Raw genomic sequence first — 27,103 nt, forward strand, 5'->3', positions numbered from 1 at the left:
CAACAACATAACAATGTGGACACTATTATATTGAGGCTTAGAGAAGTGATTGGCTTAAATCACACAGGTAATAAATGAGAGCATCAGAATTTAATGACTCTCCATCTGATTCCAAATTCCATACTTTTTGAAAAAAACATTCATCTCTCTCTGAATAAGGCAGAAAAGGGTTGGGGGAAAGATAGGGTGATCATGCTTGCTAGAAGCTGGTACTATGTCTCTAAACTGTGCCCACAAACTCCCAGGACCTTGAATGGTGCCTAACCTACTTTTGAAGACAGATTTGACAATTAACATTTTCTAAATCATTTGTACATGAAAATTTTTAAAAATTAATAGAAGAGAAGCTTTGCCTCTCACATTAGTTTTGAAACAGTTTTTGGAAATTTGTTACAGCAGCCCTAGGAAACCAAGTTCAGGAAACACCAAGAAAATCCTCACAGATTATTTATTACTTATTTTGTATTGAAATACAATTGGTTTATAACAAAGAAATGATTTTGTGGACGTTACTGCTTATGAGGAGGCTAAATAGAAATCTAAGTACCTAATAGAGCAAGTGGTAAGTGGATGTAGGACAATTCATGAAAGTAGCATGTGGACAGTAAAGTTTAGGATACAAAGGCAAGTGTGTTGCGAGAAAAACACGTCTCCTAATATGCCCTCTGGATAGTGCAACTCATTCCAGCATCCTGCTTTTTAGATCCTATACACAAAGAGTCACACAGAAAAGATGAACATATGGACAATCTCCCTGCAGAAGGAAATGGGAGAGATAGAGCCTTTGCTCTCTTAGCAAAGGGGGCTCAAAGTTAAGCCTGCCACCCCCATCGGCCTCTACCTGGAGAACCACTGAACAGGGGTACAGCTACCATGACCGCAGGAGCTGGACGCTGGTAGGTGGCAGTATCTGGGCAAATTTACATGGTCACCAAGGCTTGAGCAGCATCTTTTTATATTGATTTGTGCTCCTGGCCATCTCATCAGGGAGATGACACCAAGGTGAATGCAGCCCGGCAGGCAGAGCAAGGACCGGAGGCCACGCCAGGGACACCTCCCAGGGCTCAGCCCTTTGCAGGCCATAGAGGCCAGAGGGCCACTTGGGTTGTTGATTGTCAAAGTGGAAGAGACCTCAGACATCAAATCATCCAAGCCTCTCGCTTTCCAGTTGAAAAAACAGGAATCCAGAATCACTGGGGGAAGGTCACAGGGCTGAGTGGTAACCGGTGTTAGGCATACCAGTTAAAGGCTCCCTGTATAGAGTTCTTTTAAGATGTGTGACTCTCTGAGCCAGTGGCCCAGTAGGGAATTTCTAGGATTGCCTGTCTCCCTGTCAGTGATGGAAACTGCAATCCTATTCATCTCATCTGATGATCTGGCAAAGGTCTCGGAAGGGGGAAGAAGAGAAACGCTGGAGGAGAGAGGTCTGAGGCGAGGCACATCACAGGACCGGGCGATGCCCCCAACGCAGCTCAGAGCTGGGCTTCCTGAGATGCACCGAGACTCGTGGTTTGGAGTTGGGGGCTGCGTGGGATTCACAAAAGAGGGGAAGAGTTGTCAGAAAGTAGATGCTTTTGCCTGAAGAGAAAGGTCCCTAAGTCCCCAGTCGCCTCCCTCAATGCGTGCGCGCGCGCGCGCACACACACACACACGTACAAAAGTTGAGGCCACCACATCTGCCTTCCCCAGATGGGGTTCCCTGCGCAAGAGTCTCCTCCCGCTCCAGGATTTTCCGACGCTGGCGCAAGCTCCTCCCTTGCCGGAGCCTGGCTCCAGTCCTAGCACAGAGTGTCCGCCCGAGCAGGGGCTGGGGGGCGGCAGGGAGTGGGCCCCGCTCGCCGCCATTGGCTGTGTGGCTGCTGGGTGGAGGGAAGCCTCCCGCTGCGCCCGCCGCCAGCCCGTGCGCCCCAGCCGCGCGCAGCACCGGTGCGCTCCACCATTCCCGCCGACCGCTTCTCCTGCGCAGATCGGCGAGACCCGGAGCGCCTGCGAGGAGCTCGACGCAGCCCGTCCCACCCCGACGCTCGGGAGCCGGCAGGGGACATCCGCGCGCCCCGATCCGCAGGTCAGTGAGGGGCTCCGGACGCCGCCCGCGAGCGTAGGCAGAGGAGTGGGAGCCGGGGAGGCGCGGGGTGCCGAGCGCTGGAGGGGGCTTGCCCTGTGCCACCGGCACCCCGACTCCTCTCCTGGGGTGGCCTCGGGTCCCAGAGGCTCCACTCCCTCCCGACCTCCCTCGCCAACTCTCCCCGGCTCCCAGCGGTTGAGCTCCTTGTTCTGGTCACCCCCGAATGTGTCCCCTTCGCGCAGGCGAGCAGCTTCCGCTGCCCGTCTCTGCCTATTCTCCGGTGACTCCTCGGGGCTACAGTAGGACGCCGTGTCCTTGGTCCCGGGATGACCCGCTTCTATCCCGGACACGGGGCGCCGGGGATGTCTGCCCTCGCGTCTGCGGCTGCAGAGATGGGTTGATTCCCCCGCTTAAGTGCAGGCACTTCTACACTTTGCGGAGTGTGTCTCGGTGCACGCTCGCCTCTGCGAGAAAGGTTATTCTCGCCTTTGCAGTGTGTGCGGTCACGTTCGTGTCTGTTGGGCGCCCACCTGGATTTCTAGGGTAACCCCTCCCTTCCTGAGGATTCGCGGCGCGCACACTGACCGCCCGCGTTGTACCTTACCTGCCTCGCGTGCGTCTTCACCGGTCCCCGGCGGCTCCAAATCCGAGCAAGTTCTCCCGGCGCGGAACAGGCTGCCGTTCCCCAGTCGCGGTTTTCCGAGTCCTTGTTGTTGGAAAACGCGTCGGCTTCCTCCCCGTTTTCCCTGATCTGGTGAGACGCTGGAATCCCGCGTTTTCCTGACGAGGTCCGTGGACCATGGGCAGACTGTCTGATTTCTAATTGAGGAGGAAGGTGAGTCCTGCGGGGAGCATCGGACTCCTCCATTCACAGACTCGTCTCGTTGAGTCCCAGGCACCCGCTCGCTTTCCACCGCCAGACGCCTGGGGCCCCGCTGTTGCTGGGTTTGGTGCCAGACTCCAGGGATGGGGTCCGTTTCTTACTGTCCTTCATTTCCTCTGCTTGTAAAATTTCCTTTGGAAAATTCTGTGCTGAAGTAAGCACTTGGATGGTTCTTTGCGGGCGAGAATGGGATCGGACGGCTACAGGACGTCTCACAGCCTTCGCATTTAATTCAGCCCAGACTACAGGTGCCAAGGGCGGGAAACAGGCGGCGATATGTCCTGAGCATTCCCGGGCCCACCATAGGGACCACGCCCCGAAAGGCCTTTTTTTTTTTTCTTTTTCCCCCAGGTGCTTTTCACTTTAGATTTTCCAGATTCACTGTAAAGACAGTTGCCTATCAACAGGAAAAGAGGCAAAATAAGTGATACCCTTTTCTTCAAAGGTTTAACCCCCTAATGCATTAAGCCCAATGCATCCTCCCTAAAAAGACAAAAAAAGGTATATTTAACTAGTTTTAGCTTATTTGTGATCTGGCTCGGAGGCATGCTCAAATATATTGGCACTATTTTACTAAGTATAAAGGCATTTTACCCCCACCCTCACCCCCGCACACACATGCACACCCTTTATAATCTGCACACAGTTGATCTATACTGTATAGACAAATGGCCTTTTGAAGTGTTAGTGACGCTGTCTTGCATTGACACCAGCCCCACAGAGGATGCCCCAGTCACCTTCAAATGCTGGGCATCAGGCATGGGGAACCGTTTGCCAACCTCAGAAGTAGTCTGGGAATAGTGAGTTCCAGAAAATGGGTGGAGTGTTCCATTTCTGTGTTTGGGTTGGAGGCTTATTATTTATTTGGCTTATTTATTTACTATCTTTGATTCCTCTACATAAAGGCAAAGCGCTTTGAAGAGCTCACCACACACACCTTTATGGTTCTCTTTAAAGAAGCCTCACCGAAGGTAAGATCCATTCTGTTCTCTCTGCCGCTGGTTAGTTCAATTCAGCAGATTTTCCTGGATGTCTGTGATGTAAAGAGATACATAATGTGCTGGTGTACATCTGTACATCCACTGGCCTTTTCAGGTCCAGGGTAGCAGACTACTGAGCCACATTCTAGGGCCTCAGCACCTCTGATTCTGACTTGTAGTAGATATCTCTGTGGGATCCAGTGTTCTGAGAAGCTCAGTCTCATGACATGGAATGACTCCTTCAAGAGTTCCCTATGAATAGAACCCATGCTCACCTTTGGAACCAAGACACCGTCATTGTTAAGTCTACACTAAATTTTGGCAACAAAACAATGAGGGTTCTGAATGGTCAAGTAGCCATATACAATTTAATAGTATATCTAAACATGAAATGGCACAATCTAGCCAAAATAGTGTCTGAATTCACATCAGGAACACGAGAGACTGTCATAAATACTTTCTGAGTTCCTAACTTTTAAATTGTCCTCTATTAAGTTGTGATGGCATCACTGACTCAATGGACATGAGTTTGAGTAAGCTCCGGGAATTGGTGATGGATAGGGAGGCCTGGTATGCTGCAGTCTGTGGGGTCGCAAACAGTTAAGACACGACTCAGCAACTGAACTGAACTGAACTGAAGTTGTAACGGCTTCCCAGGTGGCGCTGCTGCTGCTGCTAAGTTGGTTCAGTCATGTCCGACTCTGTGCGACCCCATAGACGGCAGCCCACAAGGCTCACCTCTGTCCCTGGGATTCTCCAGGCAAGAACACTGGAGTGGGTTGCCATCACCTTCTCTGAGGTGGCGCTAGTGGTAAAGAAATCGCTTGCCAATGCAGAAGACATAAGAGACATGGGTTCAATCTCTGGGTCAGGAAGATCCCATGGGCATGGCAACCCACTCCAGTATTCTTGCCTGAGGAGCCTGGTGGGCTACAGTCTGTGGGGTTGCACAGAGGCAGACATAACTGAAGTGACTTAACATACATGCATAAGTTGTGTTAAGATGGGAGATCAGACTCTTCCCTGGTGGCTCAGATGGTAAAGCATCTGCCTACAATGCGGGAAACCCAGGTTCAACCCTGAGTCAGGAAGATCCTCTGGAGCAGGAAATGGCAACCCACTTCAGTACTCTTGCCTGGAAAATCCCATGGACAGAGAGCGTGGTACGCTACAGTCCATGGGGTTGCAAAGAGTCGGACATGACTGAGTGACTTCACTTTCTTTCACTTTTCAGTCAGTCCAGATTCATTATTTGTACAATATTACAGGCTTGATCTTGATGTTGACATTGTTATAGACAATAGTGAACAGGTGTGGAAATTATAAGCCTATAATAGTTGTTAAAAAGTGTAACTTAAGAAGGTAACAGACCTGAATACAGTTTTTGATGGAAAACAAAAGGATAGGTGGCTGTTAAGAACCTATTTCAAACTCACAAAGACAAGAAGTTGACTTCAATCACAGTCAAAACACTAAAGATATTCATTCAGGGAACATTTAGAGGACAGATTTGCCCCCTGGGGTAGCCAAGACAGCAGCTTTCCTTTGCCATGGTCATCTAGTACTCATCAGACGTGACCGGCAATTTGCCAACTATTGCCAATCATGCTGGTTTGGTTCTTACTCACTTTCACTTTTCCTGTGACCAGGATCATAGCAGAGGGACTTACTCTTCTCGTTGCTTAAACAGAACATTCAGAACATGCTGTAAAATGCAATTGTAACAGAAAGTACAGTCACGTCTTTTTGGGCAGGTTGACTTACTGGCCTCAGCCTGAGAGTCTTAAACTTTGAAATAAAAGGTACATATGAACCACTTTAAAGGCTTGTGTTAAGCATATACGTTACAAAAAAGAAGGAAGGGGAGAAGAGAAAGAGTTCTGGGCTTAATCAGGAATATTTTACTGCATAAGTTATTATTAAATTTTATTTCTATTTCTTAATGAAGATACCTGCATTTTCTGATTAAGATTCATTTTCTTGTACCAACATTCAAATGCAGACATGCACAAAATAGAATGTGAACATGCCCATAATATCACCTGCTAACAAAACCATATGTTAGCAACCTGGTACATAACCTCTTATCTCTTTTAGTTTAGTTTGGTTTGGTTTTTGCATGTCACTAAAATTGTGTGTGTGTGTGTGTGTGTGTGTGTGCGCGTGCACATGCATGCATAGCAGCAACAGCCAGGCTGGTAATCATTTTATAAAAACAGAATCATACTATGCACAACTCTAAAGTTTACTTTTTTACTTTGCCAGACATGTCCAGCGTCTTTCCATGTTAGAAAACATAATTCTTTTGATTATACCAGAATTCCCTATTTGTACAATCTTGCCATCATTTGTTTAACCAATCTTTGACTCATTGGTAGTTCCAGTGTTCAGCTACAGAGTACATCTTTGTGCGTGCACCCTTTAAATTTGTCTTATTTTTCCCTATAGGGTAAATTATCAGGATTTATTATTTGTATTATTGACCTATCAGATCAGATCAGTTGCTCAGTTGTGTCCGACTCTTTGCGACCCCATGAATCGCAGCACGCCAGGCCTCCCTGTCCATCACCAACTCCCGGAGTTCACTCAAACTCACATCCATTGAGTCAGTGATGCCATCTAGCCATCTCATCCTCTGTCATCCCCTTCTCCTCCTGCCCCCAATCCCTCCCAGCATCAGAGTCTTTTCCAATGACTCAACTCTTCGCATGAGGTGGCCAAAGTACTGGAGTTTCAGCTTTAGCATCATTCCTTCCAAAGAAATCCCAATGCTGTGCATTTCTTCAATAAAACAGAAAGGACTCAGTAATACATCCAACAAGTAGTAGATATTCCCCACTGTGATCCAGAGTATCTTCTATATGCCCAACATATTTTTCCCACTTAAAAAGATAATTTTTATTGTTACTTAACATCCATAGTGAAAGTACACAAGTCATAAGCACATAATTTATGATTTTTTGTGTTCAATTTGAACACACCCATGCAGATGGAACCCAGGTCAAAAAATAAAATACTTACCAATACCATCCCTCGTGCTTCTCACATGCCTTGGCAACCAATTGATTATTCTAACAATTCCTCATGAGAAAGTCGTTGGTGAGCTTGTTGACCTCAGTTTTCATGATTCAAGTGCTAGATTACGGGCACCGTGCTGTTCAGATTGACAGTGTAATATTGATTGATGCTTTTCAGACCTTCAAAGATTCCTTGTCAACAAAGGTGGCCTGATTCAACGGAATTAGTTTCCAAAATCCTTCATTCTGTCCTCATCACTTTATCATTTCTATCAAGTTTGATCTTATATTTATCCATTGGACCGTGCCTGGCACATATTTCAATTGGTATCATGAATTAACCTCTGGATAACAAAAGAAATTGACTAACTTGTTTTTCATCTGATTTCCTATTGTTGGCCACCTAGCCCAGCTGAGTTAGTTGGATTTAAAATCGGGAAAGGAGTCCTAGGCTCTCATTTTGTGGCTTCTTTCTTCTGCCTTCTTTTTCCATTAGGAGTATAATCAATAACCTTCAAAATTCAGTTAACTTTCAGAAACATCAGTTTCTTGATTTTTAAGGACTTCCAACTCTTTGATTCTATTAAAAAAAAACCATTATCCTTTAATGTATAATTAAATACATATAACTTTCCCTTCACGGAGGAAAGTCAATATTGAGAGTAAACGCAGGAAAGAAGGAATGTGTTAGATGCATGAAAAGTGTCTTAAGTTAGTTCAGTGAATGAGGAGAGAAAATATTTGCTCCTTTTGTGCTCCACTGTTTTCATCCCTTTTATTATTTTCTAAGAAGCGGAAGTCTGGATCAGTTTCCTAACACAATACTGCTGGGGAGATCACTGCTCACATTACCATGGCTGCAATCGAGATGAAGTGCTACTCAAAGTACAGTTCACGCACCAGCGCTTGAATTGTTAATTACTCATTCACCAGGAGAGACGGAACTTGAGCCAGAATATAAATCAAATAAGGCATGAAAGCAGACTTTTTAGCTTGGATGATTTTTTGGTAGTAAAACCTTCTTGAAGGAAGCAGTGCTTTGAAGTTCCTCTTCTCACAAGGACTCATAACCCACCTATTCCTGAGGGAGTCAAGTGGCTATTCGAATAGTAGCACTGATCTCTAAGGTGGGCTTTGTAGTTAAATTGAGAAATTTGTAAAAATGTAAACATTTTCTCTTCCTGTGCTCATTTTCTATTGAAATTGGTTTTGTTTTTTTTTTTTTAGTTTTTTTTTTGAGCGGAAGGTATATTTAACTTTGAGACAGAGAGACTAATAGCACCACAAAACATAGTGTTCCTGTACGCAGCTAATTATAATACCCTTCCCTACAGTGATCAGCGTATTGCCCTTGACCCTTTTTACTTCCACAGATGAGCAGAGAGACAAGGACTGTGATTGTACGAGACTTGGTGATTTTCAAAGAATGGGATTATCATAGACTTTATATTTTAAAAAAAAACAATGCACCCTGTTTCCATATCCAGTCACATCTTCACTGATTCACTATGGTAAACTCCCTTTTGATTTTTATTGTGCTCTTCAGAATACATTCATTCCAGCCACGCAACTACATTCATGATAATATATTTCAGTGTTGACAGCAGATTCCTCCATTATCCTGGTGGACAAGAAACTCAATAAAATCTTTGTTGAATATTGTTGAGAGATACAATTGCTTGATAAAAGTATGGTCCAAGTTTGCTCTGGAGCATGGAACTATTCATTTTATTGCCCTAACTAAAATATTTATAAATTTAGGGCATGTTCATCATTTTTTTCCACTATTGAATAGCTACCCTTTGCCTTATCAGTATGATTTAATACAAGATCATTTATTCCTTCATTCAATAAATATTATTGTGAATCCAAAAGTAGAATAGATAGAAACTAGCTCTCCAAGAAGCTTCAAGTTTCTCATTTCTTTTACCCTTTGATTCCTTCATTCCTTCAAATACTTATTGAGAATCTTTATAATAGAGATTGCTGATTCATAGATAGAAAGATTAGTCCTCTATTCTAAGAGTACATAGTCTATCAAAGCAGACCAGTGGGTCAACGAATGTAACAAGTATAATAAAATGTGAGAAATGCTATTGTAGAAAGGTATAGAAAGTATCCTGAGAATACAGAAGAAGGAGCCAGAAACTTGCTTAGAGAAAAATAGGTAGGGATTTATATTACGAGTGAATTACCAGATGAGGCAGATGCAGGAAGGTTTGCAGAGTCTTAAAGAATGAACAAATTGGATTTGGGGTGGAGTTGGGGAGAAGACATACAAATATAAGAATTAAATATAAGAATTCAAAATATATGGGGAATCTATAATAGTTTAATATGCCTGGAACACCATTCTCAGAGACAAGAGAAAAATGAGACTGGAAAAGTAGCATGTGGCTATGTAACAAGGGACATATAAGGTAGGTAATATAAGAGAGGATTTTTAGAATTTTTAATCAAGATGGTCACTATAAAAATATGTATGTGCATTAGACTCATGCACATATAGTAATATTTTATCACCTTACCTTACATAGTACATGGTTAACAAGTTGTTGAGTTAATCATTGATTGTATCAAAGAATAGTTTTCTTAACCAAAGTCACTACCACTATCCCATTATTTTTATAATGAGTTGTTTTATCCATTAGGGGTCTTGAGTTAGTCTTCATGTCTTTATTGTCTCTCCCCTAGTCCCTCTTGAGGGCTTCCCTGATAGCTCAGTTGGTAAAGAATCTGCCTGCAATGCAGGAGACTCTTCAATTCTTGGGTATGGAAGATCTGCTGGAGAAGGGATAGGCTACCCACTCCAGTATTCTTGGGCTTCCCTGGTGGCTCAGCTGGTAGAGAATCCACCTGCAATGCGGGAGACCTGGGGTGGGAAGATCCCCTGGAGAAGGGAAAGGCTACCACTCCAATATTCTGGCCTGGAGAATTCCATGGACTATATAGTCCATGGAGTTGCAAAGAGTTGGACATGACTGAGTGACTTTCATTTTCACTTTAGTCCCTCTTGAAACCATTTGTGCAGGTTAAAGCGACAGCTGGGCAGGACTGTCCATATAAAATAGCACCTCTTCATGCACCCTAAAGGCAATCAGTCCTGAATATTCATTGGAAGGACTGATGCTGAAGCTGAAACTCCCAATACTTTGGCCACCTGATGTGAAGGACTGACTCATTGGAAAAGACCCTGATGCTGGGAAAGACTGAAGGCAGGAGAAGGGGATGACAGAGGATGAGATAGTTGGACGGCATCGCTGACTCGATGGACATGAGTTTGAATAAGCTCCAGGAGTTGGTGATGGACAGGGGAGCCTGGTGTGCCACAGTCCATGGGAGTCTCAAAGAGTCGGACATGACTGAGCGACTGAACTGAACTGAACTAAATGCTCCAGCTTGTCAGGGAATGTGTGTAGCTGTATCAATAGCTCACTCTCATTCCTTTAAACCTCACTCTTGTATGAAATTAAAGCTAACCAAAAACATGCTTTACAACCTTCTTTTTTAGCAGTGCCAAAAGAGAGTTTTAATATAATATATAGTAATTCATGCAGCTCTCCATTATTCAGAATTTGACTGCTTTAAAGTCAGTTTGTTATATACCATTGTAATCTCTGCTGTCATAGTGAGTCAGTCAGTAGAAGGTAGATGATGCTACAGTACAAAATAAGCGAGTCATCTCAGTGGCTTAAAACAACAGAAGTCTACTTATTGTTCACACTAAGTGTTCACATAACCAGAAAGGGGTGAATGCATTGGCTTTGGTCACCCAGGAACCCAGATTGGCAGAAGCTGGCCCAAATCCACAGTTATTGCAGCAGAGGGAAGGCAAATCTCAAACGTGAAAGAAAGGTGAAAGTGAAAGTTGCTCAGTTATATCCAATTCTTTGTGACCCCATGGACTATACAGTCCATGGAATTCTCCAGGCCAGAATACTGGAGTGGGTGGCCCTTCCCTTCTCCAGAGGATCTTCCCAATCCAGGGATCAAACCCAGGTTTCCCACATTGCAGGCGGAATCGTTATCAGCTGAGCCACAAGAGAAGCAAATTCACACAGTGATTGGAGCAGAGGGAAGGTATGTGGCAAATCTCACATGTAGTCTTGCATTTTATACCCACAAGTAACACATGTAAAATTTTCTGCGAATTTTACTGATCAAAACAAGTCATGTGGCCACCCTAGTTTCAGAGGGGGTGGAAACACGCAGCCGTACAACATGCCTGGACAGAGGGAGGGACAGCAGAAACATGTAAGCATCACTGATGACCACAGGTCTCAAATGTATTCCTCCTTTATCTTCAACCTCCCCAGAGAGAAGAAATGGAATGAACATAAAATGTGGAGACATGGTGATATAGATTTGAATTCCAGCCTGGCCTCTAAGTGTCTGGGTAACCTTGGGCAAGCTTTTGAATTCTCTGATCCTTAATTTTCTCATTGGTTAAAGCAAGGTAAGGGATAATAATAACTACAGTACAGACTTGTGAAGATTAAAGAAAATACCCCTGTGCCATACACACACACACATACACATATACACACAACTAGTATATGCTTTTATTGAATACATATCAGCTGCTGTCATTCATTGTGCTGCTGTTTTTCCAAACTCGTTTATCTGGACATCCCTTCTCCTATACAAGCATGTCAGATCCAGCTTCCTCTGCCTGTCACATTCTGAAGACCTCCTTTCATTCCACAATGACCTGGGGATCCTTGCACCACCCCCTGCTACTTCTCACCACTCTTCTGGCACGATGTTGCCTCTACATCCAGTGCACATACACTGAAATAAAAAAGCACTCAGATATGAGAGAAATGAGTGATGTGTGAATGCGTGCTTCTGATTAAGGGTATTCCTACAAATTTAATTAAAAAAAACACAAAGCACACAGCCTGAAAGGTAAAGTGGAGAGCTCAACCTTCATAAAGGGCAAAGCCAAAGTCTGATAAATCTTGTATAAAAGATCCTCGTGATTTTCATGAGTAAAGCCATATTTATTTGTACTTTTAAAAGAATGTATAAGTCTTTTATATAGGCCAGCAGTGTGGTAGTCTGTTTTCTACAAATAATGACTAATTATTTTCCAGTTTGACCTCTTCCCATTTTTAAAAGTGAAATACATTCTGGGAGCATTTGAGCCTACATTTGCTTATTGCTTCCATATTGTCTTTGACAAATTCTAGTCCTGGGTTGTTATCTCAAATAACAGGTTGCCAGGGACTTGATTTCCTCTACATTTGATAGTCTGCCGTGTCATGGTGCTCCGTGTTACAAGGAACACGTAGACATTCTTTTTGTTAGCCAGACTTTTGAGTTTATTGTGCTGCCTGAGAGAAAAAGGAAGGATGAATGAGAGAATTTTAAGGCAAGCTCTGCTGCTCTGTTTACACAAAGGATTAGCAGGACCATGGGAAGTTTCTTGAGGGAACATGCTTTCCTGATGAAGGACACACTGTCCTCATTTCTGTCTCCTGCCTTTGCTGGTGAACTTGGGAATCCTGGTAGAAGAGTAATTTCAGAGCCATGAGAGGGCACTTTGTCTCCTTATATGGTTGGTGTTTTATGTAACCTCTGCCTAAAATCTGACTCATCTGGTACTCATCAATTTAGGGTACCTACCTAGAGCCTCAGTCATATGATTGCTTATGACTAAAGAAAAGCACTATTAATGTCAATGCTCCATATTTTAAAAAAATTTGCAGCTGCATTTTTCAATGACTAGTTTCATTCTTCAGAGAAGGCAATGGCAGCCCACTCCAGTACTCTTGCCTAAAAAATCCCATGGACAGAGGAGCCTGGTAGGCTGCAGTCCATGGGGTCGCGAAGAGTCGGACACGACTGAGCCACTTCACTTTCACTTTTCGCTTTATGCATTGGAGAAGGAAATGGCAACCCCCTCCAGTGTTCTTGCCTGGAGAATCCCAGGGATGGGGGAGCCTGGTGGGCTGCTGTCTATGGGGTCGCACAGAGTCGGACATGACTGAAGCGACTTAGCAGCAGTAGTAGAAGCAGCAGTTTCATTCTTTAAAAATTGTTTACTGGCTCCTATTTCAAAAGATGCAGACCCTGAACTGTAAGAGAGTTCACGTATTTGGGTTTATTCTTCTTGCCACAATAGTATTAGGACGCACCCAAACCAGAGCGATCAGGGAGGTGGCTGCTAGATTTGAAATGCAGGAAGCATGAGTTCTTTGATCTGCTGAACTTGGAGTTTGAAGACCGATGCTTGATGCCTAAATCAAGTTTCCCACTTTTGCTGAGTTTATTTGCTTCTGTGTTTCCTGTGGGCCCTATGTGGAACCTGGACCTCATTGGCTATTGGGAGTCTCAGTGACCTTCCCCAGAGCCTGCCAACACACTAGCCTTCAATAGAAAATGACTCTCTCTTGGATCTTGAGGGCAGTATACTAAGTGAAACAAGTCAGACCAAAAAACAAATTCACACAATCTCACTTATATGTGGAATCTAAAGAACACAAAAACAAGCTCATAGAACAAGTTGGTTGGCGGGAGGTGTGTGAAATGTGCAAAGGTGGTCAAAAGGTACAGACTTCCAGTTATAAAATAAGTAAGTCATGGGGATATAACATTTGTCATGTTGACTGTAGTTAATACTACTGCATTGTATATTTAAAGTTGCTAATATCTTAAAAGTTCTCATCATTAAGAAAAAATTACAACTGTGGGTGGTAGCACATATTATCTTCTTGTAGTGATCCTTTTGCAATATACAAATATCTAATCATTTTTGTACAACCAAAAACTAATACCATGTTATATGTCAGTTACTGCTGCTATACTAAAGAGTAATGCATGCTCAGTTGCCCAGTCATGTCTGACTCTTTGTGACCCCATAAACTATAGCCCGCCAGGCTCCTCTGTCCATGGGATTTCCCAGGCAAGAATACTGGAAGGGGTTGTCATTTCCTCCTCCAGTGGATCTTCCCTTCCCAAGGATCAAACCTGCGTCTCCTGCATTGGCAGGCAGATTCTTTACCAATGAACTACCTGGGAAGCTATATGTCAATTATATCTCAATTATTTTAAAAAAGAAAACTACTCTTTCTTGAATCAGGATACCTACAAAGCCCCTCCCTTTGACTGGGTATTTAAAGTGCAGGAAAGATATCCTGGGCTGCCTCTGAGGATGACTGATGACGTAAGATGAACATCAAACACCTTACATTCATCTGGAGGTCCAGACAGAGATTTAGACCAGTGAGTGGCGGCAGAGTGAAGTCATGAGCAAGGCTGGCTGGCCAGTCACCATTCCTGGTGTTCAGGCAGCCTGTCCTGCCACTATGGATCTAGTTCCCTAGGAGTATTAAACCTCCTCTCTCTCATTCTCTGAGACTTCACTTCCTGTACCTCTGGGCATCATAAGCTGATGGTGCAGCAAATATTTGAACTTCTCCAAAGCCCACTGAAAAGTCAGGCTTAATCACTGTATTTATTTAGAAGCTTCTAACATTTTTACTGACTTACTGCATATTATACCAAATATATTTTCTTAATACCCTTGGGGATAAACCATCTTTCCCTAACTTATATGTTAAAGATCACCAATCCTACTGAAAAACTATGAGAATAATAACAATGGACACCTATATATCCTTTAACTAATCAGTTGCTAATATTTTAACACATTTGTTTCATCATCTTTTCTTTCTGTATGTGTGTGTATACTAATTTTTTTTTATTTTGGCTGACCATTTGAAGGTTAGTTGCTGCTACTGTGATATTTTACTTTGTACATGTATTTCCTAATAACCAGAACGTCCTCCCATATCACACTTAGGAAATTTAACTTTGCTACAATGCAGTTATCCAATGTACAGTCTATGCCCAAATTTCCCCAGTTGTCATAATAATGTCCTTTATAACAAAGCTATTTTTCCTTTTAATGGGCCCAAGGATCTTTCATTGTATTAGAGGATAAATCTCGACATCTGCATCCTACTTTTTCTTCTTTGAGTATTCAGCTGAATACTAAATAATGTAATACAGCCAAAACTGGTTGTAGCCAAAACTTAGCCTGCCTAAGCTGCCAATTACCAAGCATTATTATTTTTAAATACCCGTTTCACTGTGGAAAGCATCATCATACGTTGACTCTCAGCCATGGAGGACTGGAAGAATGAGAGAATGTATTTAGTAGAATCCATATGTATGAATTATGCTAAGCACTGGGCTAATATCCAGGAGGGTTGGGCAGCGTACACGCTATGTAATCAACTAAGGTTCTATTTGTAGTTGTAGTATGAGGGGCGATGGTTTATTAATTCAAGTAAATGCTTTGTTGAAAATGTCATCAGATGGAAGACTCTGTGAGCCTGAGTCCTTGCTGGGAAATGCAGGACTTAAAACACACATACTTGTCATAGTCCAGTCCATTTCTAAGAAGAGGCTATAAAGCATCTTAGTTTAAACAAATACATGACTATAGTTGTCAACAGAGAAATATAAATAAATCATGGCCTGTTTAATTAATTTGCTAATACTGAAGTTCTTTTCAAACAACCTATATCATCACTTTTTTTTTTCAAATTGTACCTGTACACCTGATTTTTATAGATAAGAGAATGGTTTGTTAGGTTTTGGCATATTCTTAGGTGCAAATTTTATAAGTGGATATATTAGATAATTTATCTTTCTGTCTTCCATATGCCTCAATTACCAAGATATTTTAATGGAAAATTAAGCTTGGGGTTTAATTTATGAAGTGAATAAAACATTTACTACATATCCATTCTTATAAGCTGAAAATTTATAATGCTAAGTCACTTCAGTCGTGTCCGACTCTGTGTGACCCCATAGATGGCAGCCACCAGGCTCCCCCATCCCTGGGATTCTCCAGGCAAGAACACTGGAGTGGGTTGCCATTTCCTTCTCCAATGCATGAAAGTGAAAAGTGAAAGCAAAGTCGCTCAGTCATATCTGACTCTTAGCGACCCCATGGACTGCAGCCTACCAGGCTCCTCCATCCATGGGATTTTCCAGGCAAAAGTACTGGAGTGGGGTGCCATTGCCTTCTCTGGAAAATTTACAATACAGATGAAAAATTACAAGATAATGTATACACAAAACAGTAATAGACATATACAGAAGCATATGCCATCAGAAAAGTTTTCACTGAACACATTTGCCTAGATACCTATGGGAGATGGAAGGAAATGTAGAGAAAGAGGGATCAGGTTAGTCACAAACAGAAGAATGTGTATTTAAAAAGGAAAATAACAATAGAAACAAGAGAATAAAGAGTGGCATTGGTCAGGAGTTGTACAAGCTCACTTACTTTCTTCTTATGCTGCATGGTCCCAGTGGCCCATAGTTGCCTACTTCAGAGGAATCTGCTTAAATTTAGGGTGGACTTTATCAAAGCTTATAGAAATCCCATATTTCCAAGCTCTTCCCTGTCTCCTTAGAACAGTTTTAGGGGCACTCAAAGGCCCCTGGAGCCTGAGAGAGTTGACCGGGAATACCCTGTGGTCTACCTATAAAAGTTTAAAAAAGTGACTTATGGCAATTGCAAAATTAAGTTTACAAGAACAAAATCTTCCCAAATATCATACTCCATAAGGAGACTGTTAGGAGCATTTCCTGATTGGACAAAAACTAAACTTAATACAAATTATTTTAATTGTGGAGATAGAATGAAAGGCAATGGGAAAGAAGGAAATGCCATTCTCCAACCAGAGCATGGTTCTCCAACCACAGCATGGTTCTCCAACCAGAGCATGGTTGAGAATTTTTTAAAACATGTCTCGTCTTATTAAAAATAAGCAAGCAGGTTTCCCTGGTCATCCAGTGGTTAAGAATCCACCCTGCAATGCAGGGACACAGGTTTGATCCCTGGTCTGGGAGGATTCCACATGCCCTAGAGCAACTACGCCCATGCGCCACAGCTACTGAGCCAGTGTTCCACAGCCTGCTCACCACGACTAGAGAAAGCCTTCTCACAGCAACTAGACAAAGCCCTTGGGCAGCAAAAATAAAATTTAAAAATGTTAAAAAAAAAATAAGGAAGCTTTTTTGTATACTAGTTGCTCCAAGAATTAAAATAATATATATTTTTCTTAATATTCTTCTAAAAAATTGGAAATGATCAGAGCTGAGTGGAGGAAGGGAGTTGCACCTCAAAGTCCTCATTAAAAATTCTGTAACATCTTGAAAGGTCGATCTTGGCTTCTTACCGTCTTTCTTCACACTGATTCATTTCAACTTTGCCTGTGATCTTCAAGTCATTTCTCTGACGGTTTGCTTTTTCTTTAAATCAAGTGTATAGCCAATAATCTTTTTTCCTGCTCCCTGAAAGTGACTACATATCATGTTCTGCTACTTCTGAGCCAGTTCCTGCTTCCTTCAACCTTTAAGTGGCCACTTTTCTCATTTTGATTTGATTCATTGTGTTAATAACATAGATGAGTCTAATTTTCCCAAAGTGCAGGGTAGACCCCTTCTTGGTCTTTTCTAAACATCATTACAAAATCACAAAAATACTATGCCTAATACTGGTTTTATATTTGACCTTTTTAATCCAGAAAATGGGGGCTTCCCAGGTGGCACAGTAGTAAAGAATACGCTGCCAATGCAGGAGGTGAAAGAAACTCAGGTTTGATCCCTGGGTCAGGAAGAGCCCCTGGAGGAGGAAATGACAACCCATTCCAGTATTCTTGCCTGGAAAATTCCATTGACAAAGGAGCCTGGCAGCCTGTAGTCCATGGGGTCGCAAAGAGTCAGACACGATTGAGAATGCATGCATCATGCATCATTGTCCAGAAAATTATCCACTTAAACTTTCTTTTTTCTAATGGAATATCATTTAAAAATAATTATTCTTACTAAGGCAGAGATTTTGGCATAAAAATGTTCACAAGAATGTAGCAAAACTTTATTACAAATAATAGTTTGATTTCCCCAGGAAAACAGTGCTATAGATGCAAGGGAACTCCTATCTATAATTGCTTTTGAGGCTGTACAAGATAGATGGTCACTTAGGTTCCTATCTCCTTTTGAAATAGTTTCTTGTGTTGTTTATTTTTATTTTTTAATTTCATTCAATCTACACTATTTTGCATATCAAGAAAGGTATATTCTGAATATTCTGTGAATTATACCTTATGTGGATAACTATTTTTTAAAGAATCAGAACAAAATAACTAGCCTAACATAAAAGTATTCTGAAAATAATTTAATTATTTTGCTGAGGAAATATTTTACTGAGCCGGAGGCTAATCCAGAGAGATAAAAGCCATCACCGAGGTAAAGAGAGATAGTAAGGGATTGGACTGAATCCAAAGCCACCTAATGACCTACCCTAGAAACTGGTTTTGAAAATAAATCACAGATACTAAGCTGTTACTCCAACACTTCTTTAATTTTCACCAGAGTACTATGAAGAAATTCTGATTACATCTTCTCATCATTCTTTTGAACTACAGATAAAGAGGACTGTTCATTTTAATTTTTGGCTGCCATTATCCAGTCCAGGGGAGTTTCCCAGGTGGTACTAGTGGTAAAGAACCCGCCTGCCAATGCAAGAGACAGAAAAGATGCAGGTTCCATCCCTGGGCTGGGAAGATCCCCTGGAGGAGGGCATAGCAACCCACTTTAGTATTCTTGCCTGGAGAATTCCATGGACAGAGGAGCCTGGCGGGCTACAGTCCCTAGGGTTGCAAAGAGTTGGACGCGACTCGACTGAAGTGACTTAGCACACATGCATCCAGACCAGACCATGAATTCTAGGACGTTATCCAGAAACTTCATCTCTCCACATTTCTTTTCAGAAATGGCTCTCTAACTCCACATTGAATAGCAGATAGACTCAGTTTTTTTCTTTACTTGGTTTTATTTTTTATTGTGCTGACTCAGGGAATCATAATGAGATTCCACTAATTTTCACACAAAATTCTTCTCCCAAAGCACTGTACTGACTAAGCAGGAGCAGTTCTCAAATAAGCAAATATATGGCAGCCCACTCCAATATTCTTGCCTGGAGAATCCCATGGACAGAGGAGCCTGGTGGGCTATAGTCCATGAGGTCACAAAGTCAGACAACTGCAGTGACTTAGCATACATGCATGGATGGGGTTAATCAGCTTTGAATAAGGTTAGTAGTAATATAATGAACTTTATTTTCATTATTGCAAGCCTAGGGGTAAGTGTTTGCCATTGACTGCAAGTGAAGATTTGCATTTAAAGTATGTATTGTCAGCACCTACCTTCTCTTACCTAGCATGACCTAAAAGGCCACTAGGTGAAGAAAAAGCATTAAGAGAAAAGAAAATCATGCAAATTGTAAAGGAAAGTTCAAGGTCCTATATAAACCATGTTCTTTTCTAAGTAGAACTAGAAACAACTGTGCTAAGATATGATAAGTTCCCCTCCAGATTCTGGAAATGGTAGTTTCTACATGTCCTACAAAGAAAGGGATCAAATATATCATCTAAAACTATTCATTACATTATACAATTACATTTTACATTTGTAGACCTGGAAAGAGCCTTTACCATGCATGTTAATACTGTATCAAATTGTTGCTAATGGTTTGGGAGGCCCACCTTTTGGAGAATGACACAGCAGGGCATGATAACGATGAACTGTTGATGCAACATCCTAACAGCTAGGGCACTCTAAATAATGTCCACAAGGGAACAAAGCAGCTTGTCCCAGTTTTCTACAACAACAGCAACAAAAAAAAAACCTTTCACAGAGTTGCTATTCACATAGAAATGTATTTAAATAAAGGTCAGAAACTCAGAGACTGCTGTGCCAGACTGGGGGCTGACTGTAGGCTGGGTTTAATCCACCACTGTATTGTAGAAGTCAAGACCCTGGCAGAGGCCCCTCCCACAAGCTGGCCACCCAGGGGTCTTGCAGTGCTTCTGGGAGAGCACTCAGAGATGAGGGCTTATCAAATCTCCTTCCTTTCACTAAGCAGGAAGGTACACACAGCAGAGAGTATGCTTTGCTCCTTCAGAGCTTCACAGTCCTCATAATCACCCCCTGGGAAGGAAAGCTTCCATTCTTTCAGAGGAGTCACAGAGGCTGGGCACTGAGTGACGTGCAACGGAGGCCCGCCCCCCTCCGCCAGGTCTGCCTTAGCTGTGCGGTTCCTCTGACTCCCCACCCCACCGGACTCACAGTGAGATCACACGCCCATCCTTCCTCGCTTGTAGACTTCTTCCCAGCACATTTTTCTATTCCAAGAGACAAAGGGATAGCTGGCTGATCATGAACTGAAACATCTCCCCAGATCTTCACTTATAATGCAATCTGTCTCTTCTTCCTTTCTCAAAAAAAAAAAAAAAAATTCTGAGAATGGGTCAGAGGAAAAAAAAATGCATCTCAATCCTCACATGGCTTTAGGTGCCACATGAAATGAGAGTCTGCTCTCGCTGCCCCTGGATGGGTCAAGGCTATGCATTTCAGATGAAATCGCTTTCTTTTTTCCTTTGAACCTAATCTGTTTGGGAGAAACAACCCAAGAAGCAGCATCTTGAAACACACTTGTTTGATTTTGTTTCCACAGTACCACCTACAGCCTCATTCACACTGTTCAGTGACTAAACACATACACTCTGGGTCATCCTCAGCATTATACACAGACTCAAAACATTCACCAGAGAGAAAAAAAAGTTATCCATTTTTAAGACATCTATAAGAAAATAAGAAGTGATGTCATCAAGTTAAAATGATTCTAACAGTGTGTACACTCTATTGTTTTGGAGTAGAAGAGTGAAATGAAGTTTGTAGATCTGTCATTTTAAATTAGGTAGTATTCTGAAAGTAATAGTAAATCTAAAATATTCGGGGAAGAATATTTAGAGAAGATATTTAATTGTGAAATGTTGAATGAGGATGCAAGTTGTCATCTGTTCATTTCTACCATTATCTCCCAAGGCCACTTGGAAGGTCAGACACTTTCCCCAAACATTCTCAGCCTCAGTTGCCATAAACTCTTCCGTAGACACTTGAGGCTCACAATGGGCTTTTGTCTCAAAGAAGGTGATCTTCAGGAGGTGAAACGTACTCTTGGAATATTTACATTGTAAATAGATACCTTGGATTTAGCAACTAGTCTGGCAGCCAGTTGTGAGCTCTATCACTGAATTGCCAGTGACTGATTCGGTGCCTCCAACCTCACCTCCAGAAAATGATACAGAGCTGAGTAGCAAAGGTGGTTTTAGAGAACTCAGCCAATTTCGGCTGAATGTATGACCTGTACGTGTCAGTTATTGGACTAGCAGAGACCTGGAAGTCCCTCTAGTCCTTCGAGGGATTGAGAAAGACCTATATCTACTGGTCTTTTACTTGGATGGACTTTTTTTATTTTCAAAGCATGATTTTGGACACAGTGTCACATCCTAACTTAGGAGCTTGTGGAGAGGTAGAAAAGGTATCATTGGACAGATGGGAAAACAAATATCAAGACTGAACTGTAAACTTGTCCAAAGTAAGTGGCAGGTAGGAACTAACCGAGTGTCGTCATTTTCTCTTCCTACCACAGTTGAGGAAAGTAAGAACACAGTTCAGGCATGGGTTCCTCTCTGTCCTCTGTTACTGACTAGTTGTGAACCCTGAGTAAATCACAATTTCTTTGTTGATCAGTTTCCTCATCTGCAAAATGGAAATAATAATTCCTGCTCTGCCTCTCCTACAAACTAGTTTGTGTGAAGAACAACACAAAATGCACAGCCCCTACCTTCTTACCGATGCCAGAAAAAGAAGGAGTAAAATCATTACTACCAAAGGATAGGAAAATTGAGATTGGATGGTATAAAAGGTGGAAGTTTTGGCTTATCTTCTAATTAGATACATTTATTTTTGTCATATCAATGCAAGACAGAATCTTTGTCCTTAGTTTCCTCAGCTAGACTTAGGAGGTCTTATCAGAACATCTTGAATATTTCTTTCCATTCAGTCTACACGATTCTTTCCTATGCACCATGCTGTCTCTGAGTGAAAGTCGCTCAGTCATGTCAGACCCCCATGGACAGTCCATGGAATTCTCCAGGCCAGAATACTGGAGTGGGTAGCCATTCCCTTCTCCAGGATGATGTCTCTGAGATGCTGCTATTTTCCCTACAGATGAATGGCTAGGGCACTTTTCTGCTGTATAAGGCATGGTATTACTACCAGATCAGTGGAACATGTTTGCAGTCCCACTGTGATCCTCTTTTTTTTTTCCAAAGGATCCTTAGGAGCCTATAGCAGCCTAATGGAATTAAAATCACCAAAGTGTAATGAGGAATGGGAGTCTCATTATTTTAGGAAATACTAAGAGCTTGTCCCATGGCCTCCTCTGAGGAGTCACTGAGATTGTTAGCTGGCTTGACTGCCGCCAGGGCAGCCCTCTCAGAGGGTCCCTCCTTCTTGGGAATCATTAGTGCCGCTCAGCCACAGCCACAGCCACAGCGGCCGCTGTCAGCCCCTCAAGGAATCAGTCACTTAATTAGATTTGAGGAATGGAAGGAAAGGCAAGTTGTCAAGGTAAAATGCGGGCAGAGATTAGGGAAAGGGAAAGCCAGGGTACAGAGGCAGCATTTCACTACATCTGATGCAAGGAAATCTGGAAATTTACAACCAAATGGTCCAATGCCATAAAGAGCTAGGAAGAGCATCTTTGCTGGATTTGAGGAAAGAGAGTCATCCATCAGAGGGATCATTCTCCCTCAGGCTGCTTCCCTCGCCCCCACACGGACTAGGCAGAAGAAGCTGGCTGGGACTTCTCCAGTCATGGACGCGAGGGTGGTAGAGACACACCGCACCCACACCCACGCCTGGAGCCTGCAGAATCACACACCTTCCCTCCCAGGATGCCCACCTGGCTCCGTCCACTTTGTTTCTGGCGTTCCTCACAGGGACCACGTAAGGAGGGGAACATGGCCAAGAGCATTTCTTTCCCTGTAGTCAACACACACATCACACATATACACATGCACCTCCCCCCCCCACACCACACATACACATGTACACTCCCACACACACCCACACACATCACACCCCTCACCCCCACCGCACGTATACCCACACATACACCCATACACCCACACACACCCACACACATCACACCCCTCACTCCCCCACACACCACACGTACACACACACACACACACCACGCATACCCCACACACATACCACATGCACATACACCCCACATACAGATGAACCTCCCCCTGCCACACACACACACACTGAGCTCATTTTGGCCCAATTTTACAGTTCACAGAGTGCTTTCCTGTCTATCTTGATCCCTGCATAACACAGTGTGCAGTTGGGGCAGTACTATACTATTTTACAGATGAGAAAAATGAAGCTCAGAAGCTAGGCAATTTGCCTAGCTTCCCAAAGATAAAGGAGAATTCAGGTCTCAAACTTAAGGCTCTTGACAGCAAACCCAGTACTCTTTCTACAATTAAGAGGAAATCCAACTTTTATCAATCTAAAGGTTTTTAATTCAATGCCAAAAATACGCAGAACAGAATACAGAGGTAGACCTAAAAGGAAACAAATATGTAGGAATGGCCCCTGATCCCAAAGAGATACGCTTTTATAAACAAGTCAGCAAATTATGAGAAGCAAGCTTACACGTGCAGTGATTCTCCAAAGCATGCTAGAAGGAAATACTGGTCAAAAAAAGTTGTGCTAGTGGGCTGGACAGTGCAGGGAATTCATTTTCTGGAGGAGGAGGGTTTGCGGCTAACTTTTGGGGTCCTATTCTCAGAGTAGGCTTGGAGCATCTGTTGAAATCTCAGCAGATGGAACACACCAGAAATGTACTTTCCTTTTTATTTTGGAGAAACCTGGCACCTAGGGTACTATGAGATCAAATAAAAGTGCATTTTTATATCATCATTTGTAACATAAAGTCAGGAACATTACTTGTTCCTGGGAAAGTGATTTCATTTTTTTCCCTCCCCGATGGATTTTATAATTAAGCCATGCTGAAATGAAAACTGGAAATGAGAGTTAATGTGACTTCTTTCTGAATAATACACTCAGTTGTCTGGGGTTTTTTGTCTTTGTTTCTGCAGTGTCAATGGACACCTGGCACCTGCCGCCTTTGCTTGGAAACTGAGAAGTTCTGTTGCGCTGCAGTGTTTGCTGAGGCTATCACAGCAGAAGGAATGCTGATTCTGTCCCTTTTAACCCCTGTGTGAAACTGACTTTCATACACTGTGCATTCTGTGACCTTCGGTAAAGATGTCTGAACCTGACTCTTCCTCTGCATTCTCGGGGAGTGTGGAGAACGGAACTTTCCTCCAGCTGTTTCCCACATCCCTGTCCACATCGGTGGACCCGTCCTCGGGCCACCTGTCAAATGTCTACATCTATGTGTCCATATTCCTCAGCCTGTTAGCCTTTCTGCTCCTGCTTTTAATCATCGCCCTCCAGAGGCTCAAAAATATCATCTCCTCCAGTTCCTCCTACCCGGAGTATCCAAGCGACGCTGGGAGTTCTTTCACCAACTTGGAAGTCTGCAGTATTTCCTCGCAAAGGTCCACTTTTTCGAACCTTTCCTCCTGAAGAAAATGGAAGAATCTTTCAGTGCCGTGGCCGCTGAAGTTTTCCCTCAGGGGAAGTATCACAGGAAGCAGGCACTTCAGGAAAGAAATGCCCATGTTGTTCTTTTTCACCAATTAGACCTGGTTCTCCTCCTCCTTCAGCCCTGATTTCTTTTTCTGTTCATGATGCTTTTTGTTGTGAATGTAGGAGTTGATGCTGACAGAAATGCTTGCATGGTGAGGAATTTCACCCAGACCACTTGATGAACCTGCAGCTGGCTTCTCAGTGGGGCAGGCCACCCTGCTGGACACCTGAGGCTGAACTCACCTGAGGCGGCCTCGCAGAGGAAGCTGGGTCAGGGTCAGGGCTCTGCACTTCTGTTTCTCTTACAAAACCATGAAACCAACGGAGCCAGCAGAAACTGGCAAAGTGAAGTCTGAGCTATGTAGAAGATATTTTACATATTTAAAAGATAAAGTGGAAAACACCAAGTTTAAAAAAAAAATCAGTTTGGATTTCATGTATAACATCTCTACAGCCAGAGGCAAAAATATGCTAAGTGTTTTATTTCATTTCACTTTAACCAATGAAAATCACATTTATTGATGAATTAAGTCATAAATGGAGAAGTTCTGGAAGACTTTAACTTTTAATAGCAAGACAAATAAGTGTTATGATGCTGTTTGTAACATATTTCTGCTTTGGGGTTTTTTTTTCCTACTTATGTTATAGTCTTAATGACTCTATGTTTGTGGAATTCTTTGTGATAATTGCTGTTGCTATTCCTAAGACAGGCACCAGAACAGACACTGGAAATTTTTATTTTGTATCTATAATTTCCATCAGTGGGAATCATACATACGGAAAATACTCATTTAGTTGTATTTTGCACTCCTCGTGGTTGTGAAAGTATGTTCCTTTATTCAGTTTCACAGTCTTCATAAGCTCAGTGCAGAATTATATTGACTCCAAGATGTCAGATGTCTGTTCACTCACATTAGGTTGCAAAACTTAGAAGACTCCATTGCTTAATAGTTATGTTGTTATATACTCTGTGGATGTTACATGTCTCTGATAATTCATTATTGTGTGTTAGCATAATACTCTACATTAGGATTTCGGGATGTGGATTTATGTTTAAAACTGTAAACACTCACATTGGGTAGGGGGCTGCTATACTGTGGTCAGCCAAGCACAGTTGAACTCGGGGGCTTTGTGCATGAAAGGAAGTACTCTCGAGAGCACAGACATGGAATATGGAGGGACTCAAGTTGCCCCCAAAAAAACTAACAAAGCAAGCAAAGAGCTTTGCTCCTTTGCAGCGTCTTAAGAGTAAGAATTTTAATATAATTTTTGAAATCAGTGGTCTACGGTGTAAACACTGAATGTATTCATTCTGCAAAGCCCCTGCATCAGCATGGCCCCATCTGCCCAGGGCAACTAGACACTTCTTATCCAAAATATTTAATAATCTGAAGTGGTGGGGCCTTAAAGCCACCCTTTGGTTTGGTTGCATGGCTTCTCCATCCAGAACTGGAGTGGGGTAAAGAATGCACCATTTTTACAGGGCATACCTTTGTCATTCTAAAATGCTGAGAGAGATGTGAATTCACAGTGAGGATCAGGTTTTTTTTTTTTTTTTTAATCCATAAGCCTCACTGAAATCTGACCATATCGGAAGGTTTATGTATCAAAAATCCCCCCAAACACTATAAGACCTGCACAGAGTTGCAGCCCTAAAATGTATAATGAGTGAAAATTTCCCCTCTGCTGTCATTTAAAGCACAGCAGTGTGTTACAATGTTATTATGTAGTATAAATGCTGGACTGGGAAAACTGCTATTTTAGACCATTATTAGCATTCTCAGTGTGTGTGTGTGTGTGTCTGTACACAACATAGAATATATAATATATATATATATGTATATTCACACCCTTCTCAATTAAGAGTTGTGTGAAAGCTGCACAGGATTACAGAGGCATCTATATCATCACTTTTGCTCTTTGATTAGTCTTGTGCTATTTTGGTTACCAAGGAAAAAAGGACTCGGATGAACTGATTTTAAAAAATAAAGGAGCAAATTTGCCACATGACAGTATAATCTGCGAATGGTCTGTTCTAAGGGGGTAACTTTACACTTTCCTTCTGGAAGAGATCTAAAGGCTTCTAGGACTAAAACTAATTTTTTTTTTTTTAATTTTCAGGCACACCCCTCCCTTCCCCATCCCCCAACTCCCCTCCACGATGGTTCCAGCTCTCAAGGTTAGCGATTGGGAGCAACATTCAAAGACATAAAATAGGGTTTCTCACTCCCAGCTTGCCAGGATAACAGACTCTACAACCTGAGATGAATTTGTGTTAAGAAGTTCAGGAAGGTTGGAAGACTGGTTTATAAATAAAGAAATCAAGCCCACTGGAAGCCTGGCTCTTCTCTTATTGTTTGTTCTCAGTGAGGCAGTCCACAAGCTTCTCTCCTGGGAAGGCTTTTCCTTCAAGTCCTCACTGAAGCAGGATCAATAAAGAGTGGTCAAAATGCCAGCCTCTCCCCACCCCTGAAGGGTCCCCTCCCTCTGGGGCAGTGAGTTCCATAAGTCCCTGATCAGAAGAATCACCTGGATGCTTGGGAACTATTCAGGAAAT

General features: G+C 42.5%; 1 protein-coding gene across 5 annotated transcripts; it reads left to right on the forward strand.

Moving 5' to 3' along the window:
• Positions 1-1,700: 1,700 nt before the first annotated feature.
• Positions 1,701-26,882, forward strand: SERTM1 (serine-rich and transmembrane domain containing 1). 5 transcript variants are annotated; one of them, XM_010835617.1, is made up of 4 exons: positions 1,701-2,065; positions 2,560-2,900; positions 3,854-3,919; positions 23,991-26,882. In XM_010835617.1, the coding sequence occupies exon 4, from the start codon at positions 24,160-24,162 to the stop codon at positions 24,481-24,483; it is 324 nt and encodes a 107-aa protein (XP_010833919.1). In that variant the 5' UTR covers positions 1,701-2,065; positions 2,560-2,900; positions 3,854-3,919; positions 23,991-24,159; the 3' UTR covers positions 24,484-26,882. The 5 variants fall into 5 exon arrangements, with proteins under 5 accessions (XP_010833919.1, XP_010833920.1, XP_010833923.1 ...); XM_010835618.1 differs by lacking the exon at positions 2,560-2,900; XM_010835619.1 differs by lacking the exons at positions 1,701-2,065; positions 2,560-2,900 and adding an exon at positions 2,925-3,196.
• The last annotated feature ends 221 nt before the right edge of the window (positions 26,883-27,103 follow it).

Source organism: Bison bison, unplaced genomic scaffold (genome assembly GCF_000754665.1).
Source record: "Bison bison bison isolate TAMUID 2011002044 unplaced genomic scaffold, Bison_UMD1.0 scf7180017864048, whole genome shotgun sequence".
In the NCBI taxonomy this organism is placed as follows: Eukaryota; Metazoa; Chordata; class Mammalia; order Artiodactyla; family Bovidae; genus Bison; species Bison bison.

Excerpts from the sequence above, each read along its gene's own strand:
- SERTM1 (XM_010835617.1), top strand. The coding sequence starts at position 24,160 with ATGTCTGAACCTGACTCTTCCTCTGCATTCTCGGGGAGTGTGGAGAAC.